General features: G+C 34.8%; 1 protein-coding gene across 1 annotated transcript in view; it reads right to left on the bottom strand.

Annotated features, from left to right (window-relative positions):
- Window positions 1-27,948, bottom strand: part of CDH13 (cadherin 13) — a 1,354,681-nt gene that overhangs the window by 547,887 nt on the left and 778,846 nt on the right. The window contains exon 6 of the mRNA XM_074209753.1: window positions 6,474-6,618. Within this exon, the coding sequence (XP_074065854.1) occupies window positions 6,474-6,618 (145 nt within the window). The remainder of the gene's footprint in view (window positions 1-6,473; window positions 6,619-27,948) is intronic.

Genomic DNA, 27,948 nt, shown 5'->3' with positions numbered 1-27,948 from the left:
GGGTTTGAAGGCTGGCTATACATTGCAAAACTAGTAACCATTATCTCTTCTGGGACAGTGTGGACAAATCAAACCTTTAGAAATTTGCTGTTTTAATTCAGAATTTTGGCCTTCAGGATTCATATCAATCAATGAACCAGTAAGAATTTTGCCTCCATAGAAATCAGAATATATTTGACTAATGCCAATGATGTAAATGCTGATTAATCTAGTAATGAGAATGACAGCCAGAGAGCTGAATTAAAGGTAAGAAATAGGATTCAATTCCAGGGCTGTAGCAGACTTGTTCTGGAGTCTTCAGCATATCATATCCTCTGCACAGCTCAAGGGACTATTTCCCCCATGGGGCCTACATTCTATCCAAACAGAAATGTTACTGCTAAAGATAATATCCTCTGTCTCCCAAGTCTGCATTTTCAGGATCATATATCTTCCTCCCATCACTCCACATTCAGCTGTCATCTCTCAGGGAACACGGTTTCCATACGTGGGCTCTGTAATGGGATTGACAGTCCCTTGCACACATCAGAGGACAGGAGACACAAGACTTCTTGCCTGACTAGCTCTCCCTGTCTCTCTTACCTGCCTCCAATCAGGGGAAACCAAAGTTTTAGTGATAATACAGTAGGATGGGAGGCCTGGGAGGGACAAGTGCCCGTGGTATTCTCAAAGCTGATAATGGAAAACTAGAGCAACAAAGTATTCGTTCATAATTCGTTCAAAGTAACCGAAAGGTTTCCTCATGGTCCCGTTGTAGAAAACCCCAGGAAGTCTCTACTAGGGAGAAATGGGATAGCTTTTGTATTTATGCCTCCTGGCTCAATGTCACAATTTCAAGTACCTGAATTATCTTTATATATCCAACACCCTAAGTATCTTTTGAGCTTCAGGAAAGACATAGATAATTCAATTTTAGGAACTTATCAGAGGTCGTGTTCTCCTGGTGCAAGCACTATCAAAGAGGTTAGATACCTATATTCTAGCCCCAGATCTCACAGTAGATAACTGTACAACCTTGAGATGCAGAAGTGGAAATGGAAGGAAGGCTGTCAAAGGATCTTGGTTTGAATCTTGAATTTGCCATCCATCTTGCTCAAATGAATTGGTCACTTACCCATTTTAACACGAAGTTTCCACATCCTTAAAAACAGGGTGTTGAACTAGAGGTCCTCTAAATGCCCTTGTACCTTTAACTCTATGATCCTGTGATTCTGGGGACTCTACATTGTTATTATTGTAGAATCATTTCATTCATATCTGACTCTTTTTGATCTCAATTGGGTTTTATTTTTTTTTCTTAGCAAAGATTGGAGTGGTTTGACTGCTGAGAAAAATGGAGACAAAAAGGGTGAAGAGACTTGCCAAAGGTCACACAGATAATAAGAGTCTGAGATCTGATTTGAACTCGGGAAAATGAATCTTCCTGATTCCAAGCACAGTGTCTGTCATGTTGTTCCCTATGGCATTGAAGAAATAAATGAATTCCCAGTTTCAATTTTCCCATCTGTAAAATAAGAGTGTTAGTTCACATGATATTTATTATCCTCTTTCTAAGGAATACATTTTCTTCCAAGCCTAACAACAGCAAAAATTCTACATACCGTTTGCTGAAGTAGTGGGATATGATTGTGATGGAAAATTAACTACTGTGGTATAAAAATGATAAGCTCAATGATTTTAGACAAAATAGATAATGATAATGAAATGATGAAGAAGGAAATGAGTCGAACCAAAACAACATTGTACATAGTAAGTACACTATTGTTTTAAGTACACCTCTGAGTGACTAAGTTATTTTGACTGTTATAAATGCCCAAATTAACTACAAAGGACCTGTGAGGGAAGATGTTATCTGTATCCAGAGGAAGCTCTTATAAATAGAAGTATGAATGGAATAATTTTACATATCTATCATATATATGTGTATACACAAATATAAGCAGACAAAATTTGGTCTAATGGTGGTCAATTCTAGGATTAATGAAGAAGAAAGAAAAAAGTTATGATTATTTACTATATATTTAAAAGTAATAACAAGTTGTTCATAATAGATTTGCAGTTTCAAGTACAATCATCTTTTTTCTACTCTATATTATAGAAATGCTTGTTTTATTTTTTCAGAATAAAATTTTAAAAATAAAATACATAAATGAGCATATGTTATGTACACATGTGCACACACACATATTTGTATGTGTATCTCTCTCTCTCTATATATATACATAAACATATATATATATATATATATATATAGATATAGATATATAGATATATATAGTTATTTGTCTGAGGACAATAAATGGATAAAGTGAGAAGGGGCTCTGAAACATTGTTAAAGTTCAAATAGACATTTTTTTCTTCATTGGTTTCCCTTTATCCAGTAATGAGGATTAAGGAATACCTCTGTGCTTAGCACCAAGCAGCTCTAAAGGGTACCTTACTGCAAATACTGATAAATATGTGTAACCTTCACAGAGAATGGATCTGAGTCGGCAACCTTCAAATATACTTGACAATGACAAGGATATTTTTCTTGTTGGTCGATGAACTTTTGGAGTATTTTATGTGTTTGTTTATGTTCAGAAAACCGTCATCACCTTTTTAACCCACTCTTCTTAACTAGCCAGCTACCCGCTAGAGAAAGGACCAGGGTAGCAAAACAGGCCTCCCCTAGAGATATCCTTAATGATGCTAAAGAAGTCTGCTCAAACTGGATCTCCTAAAACATGAGATATGGATTTGATCTGATTAGTAAGTCACAGTCTACTAGGCACTATTGATTAGTTCATGATAGAATGGCCCCCAAGTTCTCTCCTGACTAGCTGTTTATGATGACTGTCTAAAGAATTGCATTTTAGCAGGGGATATTTTAGGAGAGGCATCTTTTTAAATTTTCATACCTCATCAATTTCTGACTTAGATCCAGAAAAGAAGGCAAATAGTTGGTTATATTTCAAAAGTCATTCACATTGTTGTTGTTACCATTGTCAATAATACAACTACAGCTACAAGGGGCAAGGGGAAGGAAATAAGATTTATATAGAAACTATTATTAACCATTCATTGTGCTAATACTTTACAAATATTATCTTATTTGATTCTCACAACCATCTAGAAAGGTAGATGCTATTTTATCTGTGTTTTATAGTTTTGGAAACTAAAGCTAACAGATTAAGTGACTTGCCCAGGGTCATATAACTAGAAAGTTTTTGATATTAACCCTGGTCTTCCTGACCCTGGACCAAGTGCTCTGCCTACTATAGCATCTAGCTGACCCAACTGTAACACTAATACTATGAACATTTTCAGAAATATCATAAATTTCCTCAGAATGTGTATGTTTGATCTAGAATATGAAAATCTAATCACTTAGCTTTCCCCCCATAATTCATTGACAGTTAACCAATATTAAAAATTTACTATGCACCAAGTACTGTACTAGATGTTGTGGAAAACAAAAAAAAAAAAACACCTTAACTTTCTGTTTCTATAATGAGTCCACATTGTACTTGAGGTAGAACATAGGTTAGCACACACATGTTCTATCAAGAAATAAAGCATTATTTATGCATGCAGAGAATGTTATATTTTCCAACATTTAACATAAATCTAATTTTGACCTCAAAGTCTTTGCTCAAAATCCATTTATCCTCTAGTGCTGACTGTTGTATAATTGCCTTACATTGCCTGAGTATGGGGTCTAGATGGCACTCTTAATTCACTGGTTGGATTTGACCAAAATGCCATATGCTGAAATGAGCCAAGATAATGCTAGAGATTCTGCAACCATTATTTGATTGTCTAAGACAAACCCACACAATGTTGCTTTGCTCAAACCAAAGTGTTTTCTAAACCATTTTTGATTCTTGCCATACAATCAACTGAAAAAAATTGACTTAGACCAAAGAATACAGCATGTCTGGACATAGTCATCTCATGCAGACAGCAAACTCTGTATTTTTATGATATACTGCCAATTTTAAGTAGGATTGGGAAGTTGTATTTTGTTAGACTCAACAACAAAACAAACAATTATGTTTTTAGAAATTCAATGTGCCAAAAGTTTCATTTTTGAAAGAAAATATAGCAGATGTGAGGCTATTAAATTTGAAATCTATTCTTCCCTAAAATTGAAAGAAATGAGCACTAGAAGGAAATTTGGATGCCTTCTTATCATAAATAGCCAATACAGAAATTTGCATGGTGCCAGCTTCCGATAACAAAGCTATTATCAATAGGGCCACATTATATTTGACTTCATAGTTTACTTTGTTCCACAGCCATGGAACCTTACACTTAAAACAGTAAAAACAAGTGTTTCAGCTGATGTCCAACTCCAGTTACTTCAATACCTACACATGAACTTTTCCTACCTCATTTTATCCAGAAGATTGAGGATAATATTAGAAAAAAAATTAAAATGAGCATTCTCTTTTACATCTCTTTCCCCCAATGGATATATGATTCTTAAGTACAAAAATAATTTCATATTTGTTTTAATATCTTCAATGCCTAGTCAAATACCAACTATCAAACACAATAAACATTTAATAACAAGGTAATATAGTAAAATGAATAGGCTGATTCTGGAGTCAGAGGAAATGGGTTCAAATGACACTTGTGATGAAGATAACATACATATATTTCTTTGAAATACTACTTTAAAAGAGTTTAGCACAGTGCCTAGAATATGTTGTTGTTGTTGTTCAGGCATTTCATTCATGTCTGACTCTTTGAGACCACACTTGAACTTTCTCAGTAGAGATATTGAAGTGGTTTGTCATTTCCTTCTTGAGTTCATTTTATAGATGAGGAAACTGAGGCAGAGGACAAGTGACTTGCTCAGGGTCACACAATTAGAAAGTATCTGAGACAAAATATGAACTCATGGAGTGAGTCTCCTAATTTCAGGTATGATATTCTATCCACTGTGCCATTTAGTAGCCAGGTACCCTGCTACTAATAATATTAATAAATGATAATAAATAAGTAAAATCATAATAAATCAACAATAAAGCATTAAAATATTTGTTTTCCCTCATCCTTTGTGTCCATTCTCCCTCTAGTTATCTCTTCTGTAAAATCAAAGGTTGGACTAAATGAACTTTTGTTCCTTCCATTTCTAAATTTATGATCTTAAATTTCTTTATTTATTAATAATTATAATTAGTATTTACATAACATTAAAAAATGTATAAAACTCTTTACATATATTACTTCATTTGATCCTCACAATCTTGTGTATAAAACATTATTTATTATTCCCATTTAACAGATGAGGAATTTTTGGCTGAGAAGTTCAGAGAGTTGTCCAGGATCATTCATCTAATAAGTATCTGATAGAAGAATTCAACTCAGATCTTTCTGAGTTTAAATTCAGCATTATAATAACTGTATTACAGAGATGCCTTATTTAGTTCACAAACCTTGTTCATTAATATGAGACCTTTACATACTGAAAATGCTCCCTCCTCCACACTTTTACTCCAACCTGCAAGGAATCTAATTACTTTAGAGAAAGATAAAGCTAGTTTCCTACACAGTAGTTAGATGAAGAAGGTATGCAGAGATATCAGATCAACTAGAAATCAGAGAACTCTTCAGTATAATCTAAAGTTATTTGTCTGTAAGTTTAATAATTCTAATGAGAAGCATTTTGAAGCATATATTTAGTTCTATTAACAGTCCTAGAATTTTTAAAAAACAAAATAATAAATAAAAAATTTAAAAAGCAAAAAATAAACAAGCTGCAACAATTGTTTGGAAATAATTTCTTTGTATTCCTCATATTGTCTTCTCAGACATGTGAGACAACTACAACATTGTATAATTTCAATGCCTTCTGTATTTTAATATTCTAAAAGTTGTGATTCATGAACACTAACATTTATAATTTTTTAAAAACAAGCATTCAATGGCAGAATTATGCTTCTTTTCCTTTTGCTGATTTAGTAGATAATTCACAGAGGAAGGGCTTTTCTAAGTTTTTTGACAACTAAGGAAGTGCATTTGCACATATAGTTAAAAATGGACCTTTAACTAACGACAAAGATTTTCAGACTGCAAATTAACAAACAGTCCTAAGCAATCCCATTAAGGCAACTTTCAGGGAAATGGTCTCTTCAGTGTTGTAAGATCCTCTTGCATCATAAATACACATTAGTCTTCAGCATAACAAGATTGATCTGAGATTTTTTTGCCAACTATTGTATGTCTATCACCAGGTACTATAATTATATTTCACAGTATCTTACAGAAAAACTAGGAGAAAGCTCAATAACAACTATTAAATTCTACCATTCAGCTTACTTTATTTTTTATGTAGATAAATAAAGACATATCAAATAACAACTTAGGGGACATACACATGCACAGACACATATCCACACAATTATTCAAGAATTCACAAAAAACTTTATTTTTAAGCTACTTTCCCCATATGTGACTATAATAAATAAGCTAGAAAGACCTACCAGTAGGAGATCCTTCCATGACGTGACCGATATATGGTCCTTCCTTAAAAATGGGCCTATTGTCATTCTGATCAATCACGATGATATCCAGAGAGACTGGACCTTCAATTGTTTTACCGCTGACATCAGTAGTCTCCACGAACAGCTGTTTGAGTAAAGAGATTGGGGGAGGGGGAAAAGAATTCATTTATTGTAAAAACTGAAATATGTTCCTCCTGGGAAAGATAGGGAGCATCAGCAATTTTGCTGTAATTAGCCCTTGGCAAAGTTCAAACTTTAGTCTCAGTGGATAGTCACTAGGATTGAATTAGAAAGTGAAAGATTTGAGTGAAAGAGAAAAATCAATTCATGCTGGATCCCCATTGGGTACTGTGCAATTAATTCACTGAATGTGCAAAAAGGACCCAAAGAAATAAAAAGAAACCAAATCTGATATGAATGATGTGAAAAACTGCTGAGGGTATGATGTCTTCTATTTCTCTAACATAATTATGCTTACAGGGAATATTTTTGCTGCTAAGAGAAATGGCAAAGCAGTTCATAGCAAGAATATTGAGTCATTACTTCAAGAATTTGTGATTTAATAAGTGTGGGTGCTCCCTCCACTTTTGAACACTATAAGCCTTCTAAACCATAGCAGAAGGATGCTGATTACAGACCAGACATATTTACTTCTTAGCATATATTTATATGATGAGGGAGACAGAGAGGGAGAGAGACAGAAAGAGACAGTCAGAGGAGAGGGAGAGAGAGAGAGAGAGGAAAATGGGAGAGGAGAGAAGGGATTGGAGAGAACAGATGAAGGGAGGAGAGGACAAGAGAGGATGTCATGGACATACTCACCCAGGAGGCAATAATCTTTATGGCTCATGGGTCATGTCCAGTCCTCTAATCTTGGCAAAGGTTTACCTTCCCCTGAGATTAGTGAGCATTCAAGGATGTAGTTTGAGATTATTCAGTGGAATAATTACTGACAATGGAAAGACTCATCAGAGAACTGTCTTTGTTTGAGAAACAAAAGAATGGCTCACCAAAGACATGATCTTGGAGAGGTCTAGTTTCTTTTTTTCTCCTTGAGTCAAAGTCATTGAAAGAGAATCAGAAACTCATAAAAATGGGGAGGAAAGAGTTATGGGATCTTGACCTTTTCATTTAGGAGTTCTGGGAGAAACAAAGAAAAATGGCTTGGTTTCCTATTAAGCCTTCTTTCCTGTCCCTTTAATCTCCTTACTTAAAAGGCAGCATTGCCTGGTGATATTTTTAAGAGAAGTATCAAATTATAGCACTAACCCTGGACAGCAAGGGTCACTAAACTACATTTGTAACTTTAGATATATTACTAACTCTTTGAAGGCCTCCCTTTATTTCAAATCTAACCCCATTATTTCACAACTTCAAACAAAGTTCAGATGATCACTTACCAGGTATATTGTAAAAGAATGACTTTTTTCCCAGGTATCAGTCAGACTATCTGATAAGTTATTTCCAACATAGAGCAAGTGATTCACAGAATGATTTAATTTTATTTTTAAAAGGGATCTTAACAATTATCTATTCCAATGTATAACCAAAAGAGATACTTATTTTTATAAGCTCAACATTTGTCCATCTAGTCCCATCCTGAAAAGATCCAAAAAAAGAATCACCAGTAATCACTGAAGCATTTCCTTTAGAACCACTTTGGATCAACTCTTATTGTTAGGAAGTATTTGACATTAAAATAAATTAATCTTTTTCCAATTTCTACCCATTGATTCTCTTTTTCTCCTTGAAGAGGGGGAGAAGTCATAAAATAAAGGTTCCTTGGACCCACCCAGAGTACTGTGGAAGAGTAGAATGGGTATCATTTTCTCTTCTATTCAGCAAGCAAGAACTGATGATATAAGTTTTTGATGTCCTCCAATTTTCTTTATCTTGGAAAAGGAGACAGAAGCATCTCAGCTAATTCAAAAAAATGGCATATGAATGCATATTAATATATGCATTCTCAGCATCATAATTGCTTGCTTATACATACCAGTAGTATATACTATATGGAGGCACCAGGGAACCTAAGCAATGAATTCCAACAAATATAGGCAACACCTTTGAACCAACTGTACTCCACATGATGAAAATATGAGAAGAGATTCAGAGAAAAACCCTAGAGATTCTATTGCCCTGCTGCTAGGTTCTGTTCTTCCTACAATTCTGCTCCACAATATTGGCATGCCAAATGACATGCTCTTCCCTCATTTCTTCTATCCCACCAGATAATGGTTAATTTCTACATTTACACTATGAAATGTGTACCAGCAGCTTTCTTATTTTTTGGCACTGCTAAATATGCCTATGGAATTGTCAGTGTAATCATCTGCTTATCTTGTCAGCTGGCACATTAAGGCAAAATGTAGTGGGTCCTAGAGCTGTCTTTGTATAATGTGTAGATTATCCCATTCCCAGACACATTAACCAAGTGCTAATTGTACTTTCTCAATGTAATTTGGTGCCAGTTGCAGGAATGACTCTGGCACCTGCTTGGACTTTCAGACTTGCAGATGAACTCAGATGGAAAGAGTTGCAAAAGAGGGAATAATTTTCTCCCTAATAAGCCACTTTGAAGCCAACTTGGTTTTAAAACTGATGTCAGAGATAGACAGTCTGATGATTGGAACAAGAATTGCATATCTAGTTATTAAATTCCAGCATAGCTTCCTCTACTGAGTTGCTAAGTAACTTTTCTTTCCTTCTTTTTGCCTCAGTTTTCTTGTTTTCAGAGAAGTAACCTCACTTTGTCTAGTTTAGCCAAACCAGTCCAGTAGAAAGTCAAGTTTATGTGCTGGAAATGAATATTCTCGTGGGTACTTCTACTAAGCAGTCATATGTGAAAGCCAAAGGCACAGAGGGTTGATAGCTCAATTTATGATAGCATTTTAAATTATGCCATGTTCTTTAGGTTTTGAGAACCTGTAACACAGGGTTGAAGTTTGATATATTTACATTGGACTTGTCTAATTGGCGTGAAGAGAAAGATTATTCAACATGGAATGACTATCTAGGGGAAGAGTTGATAAGGAGAAGAGAGATCTGTTGGCTCTAAAGAGAGGACACAAATGGTTCCAATCTTTCTCCAGAAAGAGATGCCTGGAGAGAGGGAAGGGAAGGAAAAGACTTTAGGAAGCAGCAGACAGAGGAACTAGTCTCTTGACACATCCCTGATTTCCAATTTACCTTCTCAGAGACTGGGAAATTTTCCTGTTGTTAAGGTCAGGAATGCTGAATTTGACTCTTTGGTCTCTCTCTCTCTCTCTCTCTCTCTCTCTCTCTCTCTCTCTCTCTCTGTGTGTGTGTGTGTGTGTGTCTCTTATTATTATCCCCATTTTTCAATAAGAAACTGAAGCAAAGAGATTAAGCAATATGCCAAAAACTCTGAGAAGACCACCAAAAATAGTCTTGTAATTCAGTCATCCAACACATGAGAAAAACTTCAAATTGTACTAGGACATTTTATTCTAAAGAATAAATCTAAAGATAATGATCATGTGTAAGCATAATGTGTCTCTCTGCCTCTTTATCAGGGCATTTCATATATAGCTATATGAATATGTAATGTGGCTTTATGGAGAATGACTTTCTGGTACAATAGTACCATTATGAAATCCTTAGGGTACATTAAATACAGAAAATGGAATATGAAACTCCAAGATAAACATTTGCCTAGGAGTCATATTAGAGACAATTTGGTACAATGAAAAGGATACTAATTCTGGGGTCACATAACCCTGGGTTTACATGACTGGCAATTGCTTCCTCTCATTAAACCTCCTTAGACCTTCAGTTTACTCATCTAGAGAATAATGAATTAAGACTGACTGGTCATTAAGAGTTCTTCAGCTCCATATTTATTATCCAGAGAGCTGACTAGTCTAGATGATTAGATGGATGTTGAGGTCCCTCATGGTTTTCAAACTCTGATTCTATGAGCCTTTTTTAGTCCAAATGACAAGATGTTATGTTTTGGGGTTGGAGTTCATAAATAGACCAAATCACTAAGATTTGGTCTATTTATCTGAAAGTACACAGATATAGAAAGTCACAAAGATGTCACCATTGTTTCTGTGTCAAAAAGTCTTCATGACAAAGCTATGCATGAGGAAAGCACCATCCAATGGTAAGTATAGTTCCAGAGTATATCTGTACAATGTGATATTAAAGAGGATGAAAATTCAAATGATACTCCTAAGATATTATTGGTATTGGGCAAATATGAAGAAAGAAAGCATGATATTGGAGACCATTACATGTTTTGGATAAAGCTAACTCAATTTTTTTATCCATAAAAATTTCCTGATTCCTATCACTGAGATAATTTGTTCTTTCCATCATTCATTAATCTGCATCTTTCCTTTACCCTCTTACTCCCTATCTTGCATAATATTTTCGCATATATATATTTATATATATATTATATTATGCCCCTCACTCCACTTCTCTCCAAATTGCTTTGAGGGCAAGAAGTGTCATCTTTAAAATTTTTATATCCCCTATACTGAAAACTGAGCCTTGTACCTGGTAGATTTTTAATAAAGTTTGAAACTTACTTCAGCTGACAGATGAATTATATATCAAGATGCCTAGCAACTTAGATTTGAAGTCTGAACTATTATGCACCAATGGGCTTGACCAATATCATAAACTACAATTAGGGTGAAAATATAGAAGGTGTGCTTATCAAAGATATAGATGACACAAAGTTGGAAAGGGATGACTAATATAATAGATGAGAGAAATGAAATTCAATCTTGACAGGCTGGAACGCAGGGATGAAGCTAACAAGATGGAATTTGACAAGAATAAAGTCCTGCATTTAGGGTTCAAAAAGAATCTATTACATAAGGACAAAAAAATGAGAGTACTGACTTGGCTGATAGTTTGTATGGAATGATGAAAGAGAACTTGATATCATCAAAAGAAGAGTAAGAGGATCTAGGCTCTCAATCTGGTTCTGCCCTTAATTTTCTGTTTGTGTATGGTGAAAGCACTTCTTTTCTCCTAACTTTAATTTCCTCTTATGTGAAATACAAAGTTTGATCTGTAATTCTAGGATCTTTAAACTATAGCCCAAGGATCAGGTCCTCCTTTTAGCTGTTTTGATATAACCTGTTAGTTAAGATTGGTTTTAAATTTTTAAATAAAGTTTTATTATATAAAAAGAAAAGAAAATCCTTCAATCAAGAACTGCAAAACTGATGGTTGACCAGACTTGTCCTATAGATTGCAGTTTGCTGACCTTTCAATCAGAAGATCCAATAGTTAAAAGTCTATAAATCATTAAGTTCAGATAATGGACAGAATGGGACAAAATATAATAAAGAATAAATTCCAAGGTAGAGATGAGAGTGGGGAGGAATGAGCTGTAATATGTTGGATACTCATCACAAAGGGATTTGAAGTTTTCTAATAGATATACTAATACTACCTCTACTAATAATAGCAATAATAACAATAGCTAGCCTTCCTAGTGCTTATGGTTTATAAAAGACTTAAATAAAATTTTATTTTATTCTCACCTGCTATGGGAGGTAGGTGCTATCATTCTCATTTCCATAAGAAACTGAAGCAGACTGAGGCTAAGCAATCTTCCCAGAGTCTCAAAGCTAGTAAATGTCTGAGACCAAGTATGAGCTCAGGTCTTCTTGACTCTGTGTTTAGAACATGATCCACTGCTACCTAGTTACATACTAAATGGGAAATCCTGATCTAATCCCATCCAGAAGGTACTCAAACTGAATCCAGATGGCTAAATGTTTGAGAGTGAAATGAAATTTATCTAGCTCTGTGGCTAGACTTTGTACATATATCATATCTAGCATAGAGCCTTGGCACAAAGCATCAATAAATATTTGTTAAATGAAAGAATGAATACTGTAGTCTGTGTCTTAATATCCCTCTACTTATGGTTTTTAGAAACTCCATATGTAGTGTTACCTCAATAAATATAATGGCCCTATGAGGTAAGAAGATAGAGAAATGTTTTCAGTAAAATATTTAGAATGTTTCTAACTTGCAAAATTCAGAAAAAAATCCAAGTTTCACGATTAAATAACAACATTCTAAAATGTTACCTAATGTTCATGAATAAACTTACTGGTTAAAAATAATAGAATCTGAGTATTATGAATTTTTATTGCCCTGCCTGAGGTCATAAAACCAGAATAAGGAAACTATCCCTTTCCAATAATTCATCATCAGAGTCCTTCATGAGGGAATTCAAAATACTGAAACTTAGAATCCAGTATTTCAACTATCTCCCCTTCCTCATTCTCTAAAGAACTCCTAACATGATTCTAACATGGTTTCCTGAGGCCCTTTATTGAAACTTCAGGTCAATTATAACCTTTTCAGTAAAACTTTCCCATGTTCCACAAATGTCTCCTCTAAGCTCCTCTGGTGCTGTGTGTCTCTCTGGTTTTAGTTAACAAAGTCGATTCAATTCAATAGGTACTCATTATGTGCCAGGGATCCATTGTACTAGACAGTTCTATTTTTCTTACATTTATTTATTAATTTTTCTCATGTTTCCCTACCAGATTAATAGTGATCATACCTTTGATCATCTTTTTATCTCTCTTGGTGCAAAGGAAAGGGACTCAAATTTTACTCAAGTATTACCCACAGGTACTTTAGTGAGGTCTCATTTAAGACTGATTGACTTTGACAACAGATATTTTAGTCCCATCAAGCTGAGATGTTAGGAAAAATAACGTCATTATTGAGAAAAGGTTAAATGAAGCTCAGAGACAGAAGCAAATATCCTCTGTTTAGTTAGAAGTGATCTTCAAGGCCCCCCTAGGCTAACCCTGTCATTTTAAGGATGAGAAAAGTAAAGACATTCTGTGTGTGTTTGTGTGTGTGTGTGTGTGTGTGTGTGTGTGTGTGTGTGTGTGTTTCTCTTTCTGAAAGAAGTGGTTTACATACAGAATTCATAGAAAATTGCTCATCAGGCCACGAACATAACCGATGTGGACAAATGAGTTTACATGAATATTCCAAATAGGATCGTAAAGGTACCTGAGATCTTTTCAAGAAATAGTCTGTCCATAGCATTAATGAAGCTAAAATCTCTAGTATCTTCATTCAGTATTTCTCAATATTAAATAAGGGACTATGTGGCTGAAGGGTGGTGTAAAGAGGACTAGAGAAAATTGTTATAATAGGAACATTACTTTGGAATTTCATTTGGTCTGGTGATAAAACTTATGTTTAAGGGGGGAAATAATAGCCAAGGGATCAAGCTCCAGATTTTAATTTATTTTAAAGCAATGCATCATTTTTAGAGAACTTTCATAATTATTTTTATATGAAAGTTTGATGTGGTCAGCAAATGTACTGATTTCTGAAGTTCAACCCTTAAAGTCTCACTGATATATTCCAATTTATGGAACAATCTAACTAAGCTATTACTGAGCAGAAAACTCCTTGAAAGAAGATGAATCTTCTCAGAGCCTGCTTCTCAGGCTCTCCAGAAACAACCAGCTTTAGTATGATGAGAATGTGTGCTAGCAATTATTATTTATTAATGTATTTTAAAAGTAGCAATCTTTCCCATGCATACTGATATCATAACATAAATTCTTCTTGTATTGACATAACAATAAAAGCTAAACCCTCTCCCAAAATGAATACCCAAAGGCCAACTCTTGTGCTGGGCCAAACACAAGGGAATAAAACCCTGGTTGCTGGAGCTTGTTAACTTTTTTTATGTCTTTCCTCAGAATCATTTCCAGCACTGAGTCACTCTCCAAGGATTAGGCATCTGCTAATTCTTTCTCCAATGTTTTTCACTAATACATATAAGACATGCCCATAGGACACAAATCACCACTTGCCATAAGGTCAAAACTCAAAGGTGAATCTTTAATCATAAGTCTCCCTCAATAGAGGATAGCAACACTTACATTCCTTCTATTTTTTATATTTATACCCAATGTTTTTGAACTACTACCTGCGGATGCATGGTTAATTTTGGCTACTTGTCCCAATTGGTCATTCCCTTACTCTTATCAAGGTCAAATCTATTCCCCTCTTCCCATTTCCCAACACAAATTATTCTGCCCCTTTTTCTGCAACCTTTTGATTCTGCTCCAAAATTAACAAATTTCTTTCATCTTGAACCTCTGCCATTATCACTCCTATAGCCTTCACTAAGATCTGACTCCCTCCTAATGATATAGATTTCCTTGCCACTTTTTCCTTGCCCTTTCCTCTCTGGTTGAGGTAGAAGAATAGGAATACTTCTTGCTCCTCAATGCAACTTTCATACTCTCTCTCTACAACTTTTAGTAAATTATTTCTCTTCCTTTAAAGTTCAGGGTATCTGTGTTTACTTACCAATTCAAACTGTCATGCTATCATCAATTAAATTATAAGATATTCTCTTGCCTTCTTCAATGAGTTCCATAACCATTTCATTAATTTCTGACTTCATATTAGTGAACTTTAATAGCTATTCAATTCCCTAATTTCCTGGTTCCTCAGTCCCCCGATGATCCCTTCCACTTCACCTTAGATATACTGTCACTTTTACATTTACAAACTTTAAAAATTCCATTATCTACTCATAATCTTTAATCAATTAATATTTCTTCACCTCAGTTAAACTTCTTGAGAAAGTTATCTATCATAGATTCTTCTTTATGTCATCTATTTTAAACTCTTTGTAATATGACTTCCACTTTCATCCTTCAACTACCTTTTCCAAAGTTATCCAAGATTTCATAATTATTAAATATAGTTACTTTTTGTTAATTTTTAACCTTCTTTATCTGTGTAGAGTTTGACTCTGCTGATCACCATCTTCTCTTTAACTTTGTGACCTTGATCTAGATTTATATGCTTCCAAACTGTCTAGAAACTCCTTCACAGTCTACCTTGCTGTTTCTTCATCCATGTCATGACTTTTAAATTTTCAAAGATATCCTTTGAAATTCTATTCAAGGTCCTCTTCTTTTTGCCTCTGTATAAACTCACCAGGTAGTCTCATCAGCTCCCAAGGATTCAATCAGTATCTCTAAGGTGACTCCCAGATCTCTTTATCTAATTCTATTCTTTCCTTCAAGCTACAGTCCTATACCACCAACTGCTTATTAGCTATATTTAGCTGGATGCCCAGAGGCATGTCAATCAACATTTTAAAAACAGTACTCTTTTTCTTTTCCCTAAAATCCTCACTTCTACCAGACTTTCTTAAACAGGACTAATCTCCAGTGAACTTCCAGTCATTTCAACCTGCAACCACAACCTTCATTGTCAACCTGGACTTTTCTCTTGTAGTCATTCCATACATCTAATCCATTGTCAAATCTTGTTAATTTTACCTTTATACTATGTTTCCCATACACCTCCTTCTCTCAACTCACATAGCCTACATCCTAATTCTAACTTTCATTACCTCTCACCTAGATTGTTAATAAAACTTTCAAACAGGTCTCCCAGTCTCAAATATCTCTCAATTTTAATCCTTCTGCCACTCAAATCCCAAGGTAATTTTTTTGAAGATGTGAGTAGGATCATAGCAGGTTCCAGCTAAATGAAATTTCTTCCTTGTCTCCTTACCTCTAGGATAAAATATAAATCACTCTGTCTGGCATTTAAAGGTCTTTATAACCTACCTGGACCAGTCCTACCTTTTCAGGTTTCTTATGTTTTGGTCTTCTTTATACATGGATTTCTTACCTGATTTTCATCAAATGTGCCACTCTTTCTCTTACCTCCACATGTTTATACTAGTTATCCCCATGTATTCTCACCTCTGCTTCTTAATTTCCCTTCTTTATTTAAGGTTCTGCTTAAATATCACCTATAGAAAGTTACATCAATTTTAAAGAACTCTAACCTACTTTTTCTTACTGTCACTATCTTTCCTTCACAAATTATCTTTCATTTTGTAGGTATATATCTTTTATTTACTTAATGATTTACATTCTACTTTCCCTATTAGAATGCAAACTTTTCAAGGAAAAGGATCAGTTTGGGTTTTTTTTTTGCTTTTGTTAGGAGGTAGGGGACATCTAGAACTTAGTACAGTATACAGAACACAGTAATTATATAATTAATGCTTGTTGCTTGACATCTCAATAAATAAATAAGCATTTAGCTTATATGCTAAGCTTTGGTTGAACAAAGGAAAAAGTGACTCAGTCTGTCTTTAGCTTATGTTTCATCAAGTATAACTACATGTACATATAAAAGTATATGAAAACAAATACAAAGTAATTGTGGAAAAATAAATTAGAAAATGTATGAATAGAGGCATAAATCAAGAAAAGCACCATGTAGAATTAGGACTTTATCTTATTCTAGAAAAATAAACTCTAAGAATTAGAGGTAAAGATAAAATACTTTTTAGATATGGTTGAAAGCCAGTGTAAAATAAAGTAAAAGGCACATTATTGAGTATAAAAATCTGGAGAAATAATAGGAGAATCAATTGGGGAGTGTGTAAAAGGGAAAATAATTAACAAATTTGGAAAGAAACATTGAGTCTAGGATTATTAAAGACTTTAAATACAAAAGAGAAGAGTATATACTTTATCCTAGGAAATTTTATCCTAGGATATATTTTATCCACAATGACATTAGAGAATGATGTCTTAACTTGCATGTGAATTGCATTTAAGTGAGGCAGAGCTATACAAAGTGGTCAGTCTCACTCTCTCTTTCAGAGTCATCGAAATCTATTGACAATACTAAAGTCAAGATAACTTGTGAAGTCCCAAAATGCAGTGAATCACCTCAACATCTTTCATATCTAATCAAGGTATAAGCACTAAAAAGGACCTTCTTCTGCCTGCTTCTACTGCCTTCATGACTGGTGGAACAAATTGCTCTCATTTGTTCCTTCTAATGGGGGTAGTCTTCATTTGCTAGGGGTAGATATCCCCCTGCCTCCCCAAAAAGTTTGAGGTATGGTGGTTATCCTCAATCTTGCTTAGCCAAAGTGTGGCTGCTATGCATGCTACAGTTTTTTAATGATTAGGTGATTCATACAGTTAGACTTATTCTTTAGGTAAATCACATGGCAGCTATGTGGAAAGTGGACTAAAATAGGGATAGGCAAGGTAGGGAGACCAAATAGGGACTATTATAATTGTAATCATCTACACAGAAAATATAACTAAGGCTCTGAAGGCAGATGAAGAAAGGAGAGAAGAAAAAATGAAAGAAAAGGGAGAGGAGAGGGAAAGAGAGAAAGAGAGAGAGAGAGAGATAGAGAGAGAGAGAGAGAGAGAGAGAGAGAGTGTGTGTTGAAAGAGAAAAAGAGCAAAAGACAGAGTCCTAGGGAACATTTATTTGTCGGGGTATAATATGGATGATAATCTAGCAAATGATAAGGAGTGGTAAGATCAGCAAAAGAAAAAAGCAGAAAGATCAGTGTCATGAAACCCCAGAGAAAACAGAACATACAGGACTACAGGGTGATCAATACCCAGAGTTCAAGCAGGATGAGATTTGAGAAAAGGTCATTAGAAAATGCCAGAACTTGCATTACTCTGATACCCTTGACCCTCTCTAGTTAGAGCAGTGACATAAGTTTCACATGTTTTCTGAGACCAATATTGGTCACTGACATTTATCTGAGTGGGGCTGTCTTTTAGAGATATTTTTACTGACATTATTTTGTCAGTATATATTGCTTTCCAGATTCTGCTTCAGGAGGCATCAGTTCAAAAGTAACAGTAATAATAGTCAATTTATATAGTACTTTAAGGTTCACCCAAGTACTTTACATTTTATATCAGTTATGTAGTATTTTAAGTCTTGAAAATGGTATATATATATATATATATATATATATATACATACACACACACATATATATATATATATATAAAATATATGTGTGTGTTATATCATTTTGCAAGTTATTTCACAGGTCTGTGACTAAGTTGTGATTACTTTCTTCATTTTATAAATGAGGAAACTGAGATGGAGAGTGACTAAGAGACTTGCCAAAGGTCGCAAAGCAAATAAGTGTTTGAGGGAGAATTTGACCTCAGGTCTTCCTGACTTCAAGTCCAGTATTCATCTACAGTACATACAGCTATAAATAAGCATTTATTAAGTTTCTCTCTCTCTCTTTTTTTTTTTCAGTTTTTTTTTTTCAAGGCAATGGGGTTAAGTAACTTGCCCAAGGTCACACAGCTAGGCAATTATTAAGTGTCTGAGGCTGGATTTGAACTTAGGTACTCCTGATCCGAGGGCTGGTGCTCTATCCACTGTACCACCTAGCCGCCCCTTAAGTTTGTCTTTTATGCAAGTCATTTTATTAGGAATTAGAGATAGAAAAAAAAAATAAAAACCTTCCATACAACCTTTTCCCATGTTTCTCTGAATAACTCAAATGTTTAATTTCTTAGGCCATTAAATATTCCATCACTTTTCTCTAATTTATGAATATTCATTCTATGTTTACAGACTGGTGAGTTTTTAATTTTTACTTTTTTGTCCTATTATAAAAAGGGTTCCTAGTTATATTTTGTTATACATGGGACTTTTTTTGTGACCCTAACTTCTTGTATCTTGTGCTTAGGAATAAAATTTCCAGGTCCAAGGATATAATCATTTGTTTAATTTCTGCATAAATATAAATTGCTCTTTTAAAAATAATTTTATACTATGAATGCCTTTGAGAATAAACTATCTGATCATCATCACAATATGACTAAATTGTCAAGGGAAAGTAAGAAAATAAAATGTGCCAAGAGAATAATGAGAAGAATCAGGAATAATGTCATAGCAGCCCAATTCAATTTATGCAAAGTTTAATGACATGGAAAGATCTTAGAGAATAAAGACTTAAGGATGGTATCTTGGGGATGGGTATATTCTTTGGTGCTAGGGGGAGGGGAAAGAAGGGTACAATAATAGGGACTTGCTGAAGGGATTTATTTCAGCATTGATAAGGAGACCTTCAGTCAGAGGCAGAAATAATTGTTTCAAAAGATATTGCGTTTGGACAATAGCAAGAAAAATTGGCTAATAACTAAATTCTTTCTACTTTGCAATGTCTTTGGTTTTCTTCTTTGGTTGTAATAAAAATATACCGAATATCAGTAAAGGTCTTATAAATTTGTTACTTCTGAGGTAAGAAAATCCAGCCTCAGTTTTCTCACCTGCAAAATAGAAGTAGGTATTGACTCACAGCATTAATATGAAGAGCAATGGTGTTGATGGATTAATATCTCTTCACCTTAAAGTGTACATGAGTTGTTATAAATGTTATTGGTTATTACTGTCTCTCAGAAGTTTTTCTCCCTGGACAATTTAGTCAGAACTATGAAACACATCCTTTCTATTCCCGATGGCAGACTTTCCTGAAAAATGTTTTAGAAGGCATTGGTGGTAGAATGAAAGAGGACTAGCCTTGGAATATCCAAGTTCAAATTTCAGTTCTGCCATTTACCATCTGCATAATCATAGGCAAATCACTTCCCCTGTGTGGTTCTTAGTGCAATTATAATGGGATCAGAGGAGGGGAGCTCTGATTCTGCTTACTTTGTTCTGTATTCATTAACACAAATCTTCCTGTGGTTTTCTGACTTTCTTATATATATTGACTTTTGTTGAGTAATATCATAGTTATTTTCATTAACTTTCCAAGGTCTGTTTAACAATAACCCAACTGATGGGCATTCATTTTGTTCCTAAATGAAATGACTTCAGAAAATCAGAATAAATCACTGAATCTAATGTATGCACGACATCTGGTCTCCAGAGAGAAACTGCTGGTTCTGCTAGATATACTTTTGGCTTAACTTTTATCTTTTTTTTCAAATTGGCATGACACCTCCATTCACTCATAAGTATTTTTAAAATTTATGACAGTATCAAGAAGCAAACTCTTCATTTGTCATTAGGATTAAATATTGCGGGGGACTTTGGGAATATTAGGAGATTTTCATCAGACCTCATATGGTCATTAGCATATTCATCCTTTATAAGAGACTACAGCACAGGATACCATGTCTGTGTTAAAGATAACCATAAGATTGAGAAAAGACAAGCATGAAAATATCCTAAATTTAGGTAAAGGTTTACATTAGAGAAACCCACTATAGTTTTTGTCTCATTTCACTCTGTGTCATGGTCTATTTTGAGTTTACTTCTCTCCGGGTTCTGTTGATTGAGAAACAGAGAGAGAGAAGATATAGGAGAGGAGAGAAAAAGGAGGAGATAGGAATAAAGAGAAAGAGAAGGAAAGGGAAAACAGAGAATGGGAAGGAAAAAGGGAAGAAGGGAATAAGAAAAAGATATTCACAAAGAGTAATGAAGACTAAGGCCTATAAATAATAGTCTACTGTTTGGTCTGCAGAAGTACAGCAGAAACTTAACTCAAAGGTAATGTGAAATACATCCTCAGAACTAGCTCATATATTTTCTTTCCCAGATCTATGTTTACCTCTACATGCTTATTCATTATCCCATTAAGGGATACTATGATTACTTGAAACTGATCTTGCCCTGAATCTGGTCTTACTTTACAAAGTCAGGAACTTGCTATAATACTTTTATCATCTCATCTGCCTCCAGTTGCTCTAGTGTTCTGTTTCTGAATACCTTCTGGCTTGGTCCAGAAAGACTCCATTGGCATTGATAGTACGTGCGAAAGGGTCTGCAACAGAAAGTAGGTCATAGTCTCTTTCTGGTGATATTTCTTGAGCCCTTTCAATCACCAGCATTGTTTGGCTGCTGCTGGAACATTGCTTGTGTTTATTTCATCCTATTATTTTGTACCAAAAAATGTCTCATCTAGTGTAACCATATTGAATTTATTTTTATGTCCACTTATTTTGCCAATACCATGTCTGGGAATACCTTTTCTAAGTAAAGCCCCAATCTAATCACTGTTAATATCTATACATAGATCACTACTTGACCATTAAGACAAATGTCTCATCTATTTCCATTCACACACTGACTTGATATATCTTTTGAGTGGTAATTTCCAATGAAAATTACAGTCTCTGCCTTGATTCTTTTTAGAAAAAAGTTTCATGGTTCCTGAGACAATGATTAACAATATAAATAACTTTCCTAAAGTCCTGGGGGAAGGGGGAAGGAGATTTTTTTACATGATAAGCTTTTATGTGACTGGCTTTCAATGTTAGGTTTCCCATCACAAGCAACCCTCTGGCCAGCTCTGTCAAAATCTTGGCTAATAACAAAGTTACTATTAAATTCTAAATCTAAATGTTCTGAATTAGAGTACTATTTAGACAGTTGTTCCAGCAGGAATGACAAGGTCAAGTTTCACATACATGCTCTAGAAAACTGATGACATACCTAGAAATGGAATTTGAGTTTATGCTTGGACTGCTGGCACAGGTTGAACTTCAGCTAATGGGGTGTTGGGGAAGGATACTGTGGTGAGATGATGGGAGAATTAGGGCCCAATTGTAAGTTATATACCCCTGTATTAATTCATAGTTTAGCTAGGGTGATTATAGTGTGAACATTAAAAAAAGGCAATATAGCACAAGGGTTAGAGTACTGGAATTGGGATTCAGGACATTTTGGGTTCAAATCTTGTCTTTAACATTTTAATTATTATTAACAAGTTATTTATCCTGTCTAGGCCTAAGCTTCCTTATTACTAAAATGCAAAAGTTGGTCTAAATAGCATCAATTCTCCCTTTTAGTTCTAAGTTGATGATACCATATAGTGAGAACTAGAGTTGCGGAAAATAAAAATCAGGATCTGAATCACAAAATGCATTACAGATTTGCTTCCAGCTGATTTTCTTTGCTTTTCTCAAAAACTAGCCAGGTGAATAGTATTCAAAGTCAACATTTTGCTTTCTCCTTCCTATCTTTATTCCTTCCTTCCATCCATCCCCTTCTCTTTCCCCCTCTCTGTCTCTCTCTCTGTCTCTCTCTCGCTCTCTGTGTGTCTCTGTCTGTCTCTGTCTCTATCTCTATCTCTGCCTGTGTCTGTTTCTGTCTCTTTGTCTTTATTTGCAAATTTCTCTCTGTGTCTCTGTCTGTGTTTATATCTCTGTCTTTGTGATCATCACTGTTTCTGTGTCTCTATCTGTGACTGTCTCTGTGACTCTCTCTGCCTGAGTTTGTCTATTTGTCTCTCTCTGTGTGGATCTCTCTGTTTGTCTCTGGGTGTGTATATCTCTTCTCTGTGACTGTCTCTGTCTCTGTCTCTCAGTGTCTTTCTCTGTATCTCTGTCTGTCTCTCTCTCTCTGTCTCTATATCTGTCTTTGTCTCATTCTCTCGCCATCTAGCACCACTCATATTCTTTTTTATATTGAAGCTTAGGCTATCTTAGATTATATTTAGGGTTTGGTGTTTGGGGGAAGATAGGGATACTCTAGGGGTAAAAAATTAATACAGAGAGAATAAGAGAATTACAGTACCCCAGAGACTGAAGGGCTCTTAGAAACCAAACAACTAACTACTAAGAAAAGCAGAAATCTTCCCTAAAAAACCCCCTCACTATTTGGTGTTCAGTCTCTGTTCAGAGACACCCAGGAGATCTTAAAAAAGACTGTGGCTTTTCCTTTTATATAGCTCTGAATGCTATGAAAATTTCCCTTGGATAGAACTGAAACTATTGCTCTGCACTTCCTCCCATAGTTCTTAGTATGACCTTCTGGAAGTTAAGCAGAAAAATTCTAAGAATTCTTACAATACAGTCTTTTACCTATTTGAAGGCAGATTTCATACCCCCACCTCTTTTTCCCTTCAACAACCTCCCTTATTCTCTTCTCTAGGCTAAATATCCCCAGCTCTCTTACATTCTCATTAGAGAAGACCTGGATTTGAGATGATGCCATCAAACATCAAAGATGGCCGACATCAAACAGTACCACTGTTTTATCTTTTTCTATTTGTATTCCTTGTGCTTGGTCAATAAATTCTTTGAAATGTTTCATCAAGCTTAAGTTCTCTTTCAGTCATCACTTCCTTGGTATCACCATGAGAACTGAGGTCCCTCCCACACTCTTTCATAACACACTATTTTCTGCAGATTTAAAATCCAACCTAAAATATTAGCCTCAGGATATTTTCCCCTCTGAAGACCCTACTCTACAATAATTCTTAAACCCCTGTTTCCCTAGAGGCAATTCAACTATGTTAAGCCTCCTAAGAAAGACCCCAAATCTGAAACCATCCCAAATAGGGCTGATTGCTTTGTAGATATAAATAACTTCTCACTAGAGGCAGCTTCAGAGTCAACCCCTTCCAGCTAACTATTACTTGTGATGAAAGAATAAAAGGAGAGGAGTTACATACCAAAGTATGGAATAACTTAAAGATAGAGAGGCTTCTTAATGGCAACTCACATAAACAAAAGTCAGAAGTAGGTATGGGAAATGGACAATGACTCTGACCTCCTAGCTTTTGGTAATATGAGGGGATCAGTAGTTACCAAGATTCATCCTGTTGCCTGTCATAGAAGTTAATGTAGCTCTCTTTGAGACTTGATTCATCCAGCAAGATAGAGAACAAGATAAACTATCATTAATAGAAATATCTGGTGGCTCTAAGTCATATAGAATTGACTTACTAGTCATAAAAAGACCTGCCCATATGGGGTCTGGGTCCTTCATACCTGGCTGATGTTCCAAGACTGTCTAAAGTAAGCATATCCTGCACTGTTAGCATTATCATTTAAATATGGAGAGTCAGACACACAATAGTTCTCAAACCAATGGTTCTGGGTAAGGGACTGATAGAACCCCAGAAAGAAATCCCCAATAGAAATGAGAGAAGTATTACAAACACCTTTTCTATCTAATTAAATAAAGACTTGGGATTAAGGTTGAATCAGGATGAGACGAAAAGACAAACCATTAGCCTGAGGATGAGCTTCTTGGCTTTTGGTGTTTGCAAAGATGTGGTACTCACAGGTTGAGCTGTGACTTAAGGAGCTACCTTTTCAGGAAGAGGCATTGAAGTCACTGTACCCTTATTTATTAGATAAAAGTATGATTGCCATCAAGTGTCTGGAAGAAATGAAGACTAGAAGCTGAAAGTAGCAAGAAGTCTAGACAGTCATGAAGCTCAGGGGAAAAACCTGAGGACCCTCATCCCCCTCAAACCCCAGTATGGACCACACAAGGAAAGGAAATAAGTAATTGGATAGTGCCTACTATTGTTGCTAGACACTGTGCTAAGAATTAAAGAATTTTCATTTTTGTTGTTGTGTTTTGTTTTTTCTTTCTCTTATTTTTTTTCTCTTTTTTGTTCTGATTCTTCTACTAATATGAAAATAAGATTGATGCGATTGCTTTGCTTCTTGGGGAAGGGAAGGGGAGGAAGAGAGTGAGAAAAATTTGGAACTCAAAATATTATAAAAGTGAATGTTGGGGGCGGCTAGGTGGTGCAGTGGATAAAGCACCGGCTCTGGAATCAGGAGTACCTGGGTTCAAATCTGGTCTCAGACACTTAATAATTACCTAGCTGTTGTGGCCTTAGGCAAGCCACATAACCCCATTTGCCTTGCAAAAACCTAAAAAAAAGTGAATGTTGAAATTGATCTTCACATGTAAGTGGAAAAAATACTATTAAGTAAGGTTAAAAAAAATAGAAAAGTCCCTTTCCCCTCAACTATCTTGCAAACTTCAGTGGAGATGGATACTACTCTAAGGTCCCTAATCAAGAAAGTATATATGTATTATCTTCCCTTTCCATTCAAGTTAATGAGCCAGGACAAGTTTGATGGTAGTGCTAGTGGTGGTGGAGGGGATTGTGATAATTCCTGAGCTTTAGAGTATCTAAGCTAAATTTTCAATATGATATTTTCATTCAGGACCTAAGTTTAGAGAAGTGGTAAGAGTAGCTATAGGATTGAAATTTTGTTTCTGTTTTAATTTTTTTCTCTTTCTTATCATAACCACGCTGTGTTTGTACAAACAAATACACATATTTATATATGCATAAATATGTTATTATTATATAATTATATAAGTTATAGACCTGATCATCTGATATCTTTATTTTAACTATATATCTATCTTTATTAAACTATCTATATCTATATGTAGCAGGGACCATTCTCCCAATGGAGCATTCTCAGTTTCCATTTCTGGTTCTGGAGATTATATGGGTGTTTGGGGGCCTGCTTCAATCTTTGTAGTAATCGACCAATGGAATTTATTTAGTAAGAGATAGTATACCCTGAATGGTCCTGTTGTCTTCCCTTGCTCTGTCTACAGCAGGGGCTGGAGGAAAATAAATTTTATCAATTAAAAGGACAGTTTCTGACTGATCTTTTCTACTTTTACTCTCCTGAGTAGAAAATAGTACGATCTTTACTAATTTGTGCATGGGGTTGGAGGATGCTTTATTACTCCTGACCCTCTCCATTCCCGCCCCCTCCAACATACATATAAAGCATGGACTCAACCACTTCTGCTAGCCTTATTCCATTTTGTGTTTTATTTTTTTGTTGGATAGTGTTGTCAGGATAATGTTGGATAATGTGTATGATCCAAAGATTGGGTCTAATGTTCAAAGTGATTTTGGAACAAAGCAGACTAGTGGAAGAAAAATCTTTTTTTTTTTTCAGAGGTACTGATCAACAAGAGGATTGGCCAAAATTCAGCTGCTTTGTCATCAAATGTACTGGAAGTAGTTTTTTACAATGCAGTGTTGAGGTAAAATTTTAAATGCTTAATTAGCAATCTTAAAGACTATTTTATATTCTGACGAAATTTAGACATCAGCATTCCAGTAGATTGTAATAGTAGTTATGTGAAATAATGAATTCTATTTTAACTTGTTTACATCAGATTCACACTTATGAATATCCTGTGGTTACCATTCCTTTTCTGTATAGGAATAAATTACATTTTCCTTAATTGACTTACATTGTATATGATATCTTTTTTTTTACTCTCCCTTTTGTAACAGATCCTAAATGTGAACTATAAGCAAAAGCATTCATAGAGAACCAGGATAGAGTACCTAATGATCTGAAGATTGTGAGAGGAAAAAAAGAACTCTAACTTGCCACATTTGAAGCAATGTCTCTCAGGACTGAATCAAGCCTGACTACATTCCTAAATCTGGAGTAGTGGAACTTCTTTAATAGGAAAGGGCAGGAAGGGTTCCCTTGGTTTTTGTTGTGACTCAGTCCTCTTTTCCCAATTTTAGATTTTTTTTTTGGTTTTTACCTGTAATCTCATCAGTACAAATGGCTTTATTCGTGGATATCAGCAGATGTTCTGTGAGTTAGGATTTTACAGTATTACCTAGTATACTTAGGAATTGAATTATTTGTCAATCAATGGTCATACACTGCATATGTCAGAAGTGGTATCTGAACAATGGGTTACCTAACAACCAAAATTCCTCTCCATATGAACATATATTATAGATTTGTCTCATATTGTATTGAATCATATAGATAGTATAGTATAATGGACATTCACCCATATACACATATATATATATCATATGCATAATAAATACATATATATATATATATTTCATTTTTTAAGGATTAGGACAATAAAGTTGCAAGTGAAATCTTTAGACATTGAAAAATAGATAACACTACTCTATCAAAGGACAAAGAGAAAAGTAAACTCATGGGGACTCTGCATTGAATTGTAAAGGAATATTTAGAGATAGTCAACTATTTCAAGAAACAGTTGTCATTCTAAAACAAACATCTAAAACTGTATCCATTTTTAATGTTAGAATTACATTCAAAAAGAAAACAAATTTTAAAATGTACTTTAGAGTTTGAAAACAAAGATATAGCAACTGTTTTCTCACAAATGAGAACATCAAAAGATAATGATAAATCACCTTAAAACCACAGAATAAATGAGCAATACAACATCCTTAAGAGCTGATAACTGATTAGGAAATTCAGAGATTAATGAAAATTTATCTGCTTCTTTTTTTCTTAGCTTTGGGATCTAATTTACTTTCTTCCCCTTGTTTTATATTTCTCTTCTTTTAGAGTTTATTTTTGCTTATCTTCCCAATATTTCCCATTCCTTTTCTTTTCCTGCACTTTCTTTTTATTGCTACCTTTTCATTCCTGCACCATTTTTCTTTTTTTCACTCTTATTATTTGCTCTCTGCACTAACTAGCATTTTATACCTCATATTTGTTGCATGTCTCATAATCAACTATGACTTTAGAAAACAAAGTTTTGTTAAGGAAGAGTTTCCCGTTCTTTTACGGGAATATGAAGACTGATTCCTACCAAACCATCCCTCACTCTGTCCCAAGAGATTGACTCTGGGCATGATCTTTTCCTCTGATCATTCTCATTGCCTTTAGAGGAGAGGATTTTTTTCCTAACATACAGTTAAACAATCCAGTTAAATAATAATTTCGTGTAGAGGCAAATTTGTCCAGTCTCATGCAAGTTCTAAGAAGTTAGACCTTTAAAAATATAGATGATGAACAAAATTCATCCAAGTTCTGAGTTCTCTGACTAGAGTTCCCTCAAGTCATCA

This window comes from Macrotis lagotis, chromosome 1, assembly GCF_037893015.1.
Source record: "Macrotis lagotis isolate mMagLag1 chromosome 1, bilby.v1.9.chrom.fasta, whole genome shotgun sequence".
Lineage (NCBI taxonomy): Eukaryota > Metazoa > Chordata > Mammalia > Peramelemorphia > Peramelidae > Macrotis > Macrotis lagotis.
This window is presented reverse-complemented; position numbering and strand designations above follow the sequence as displayed.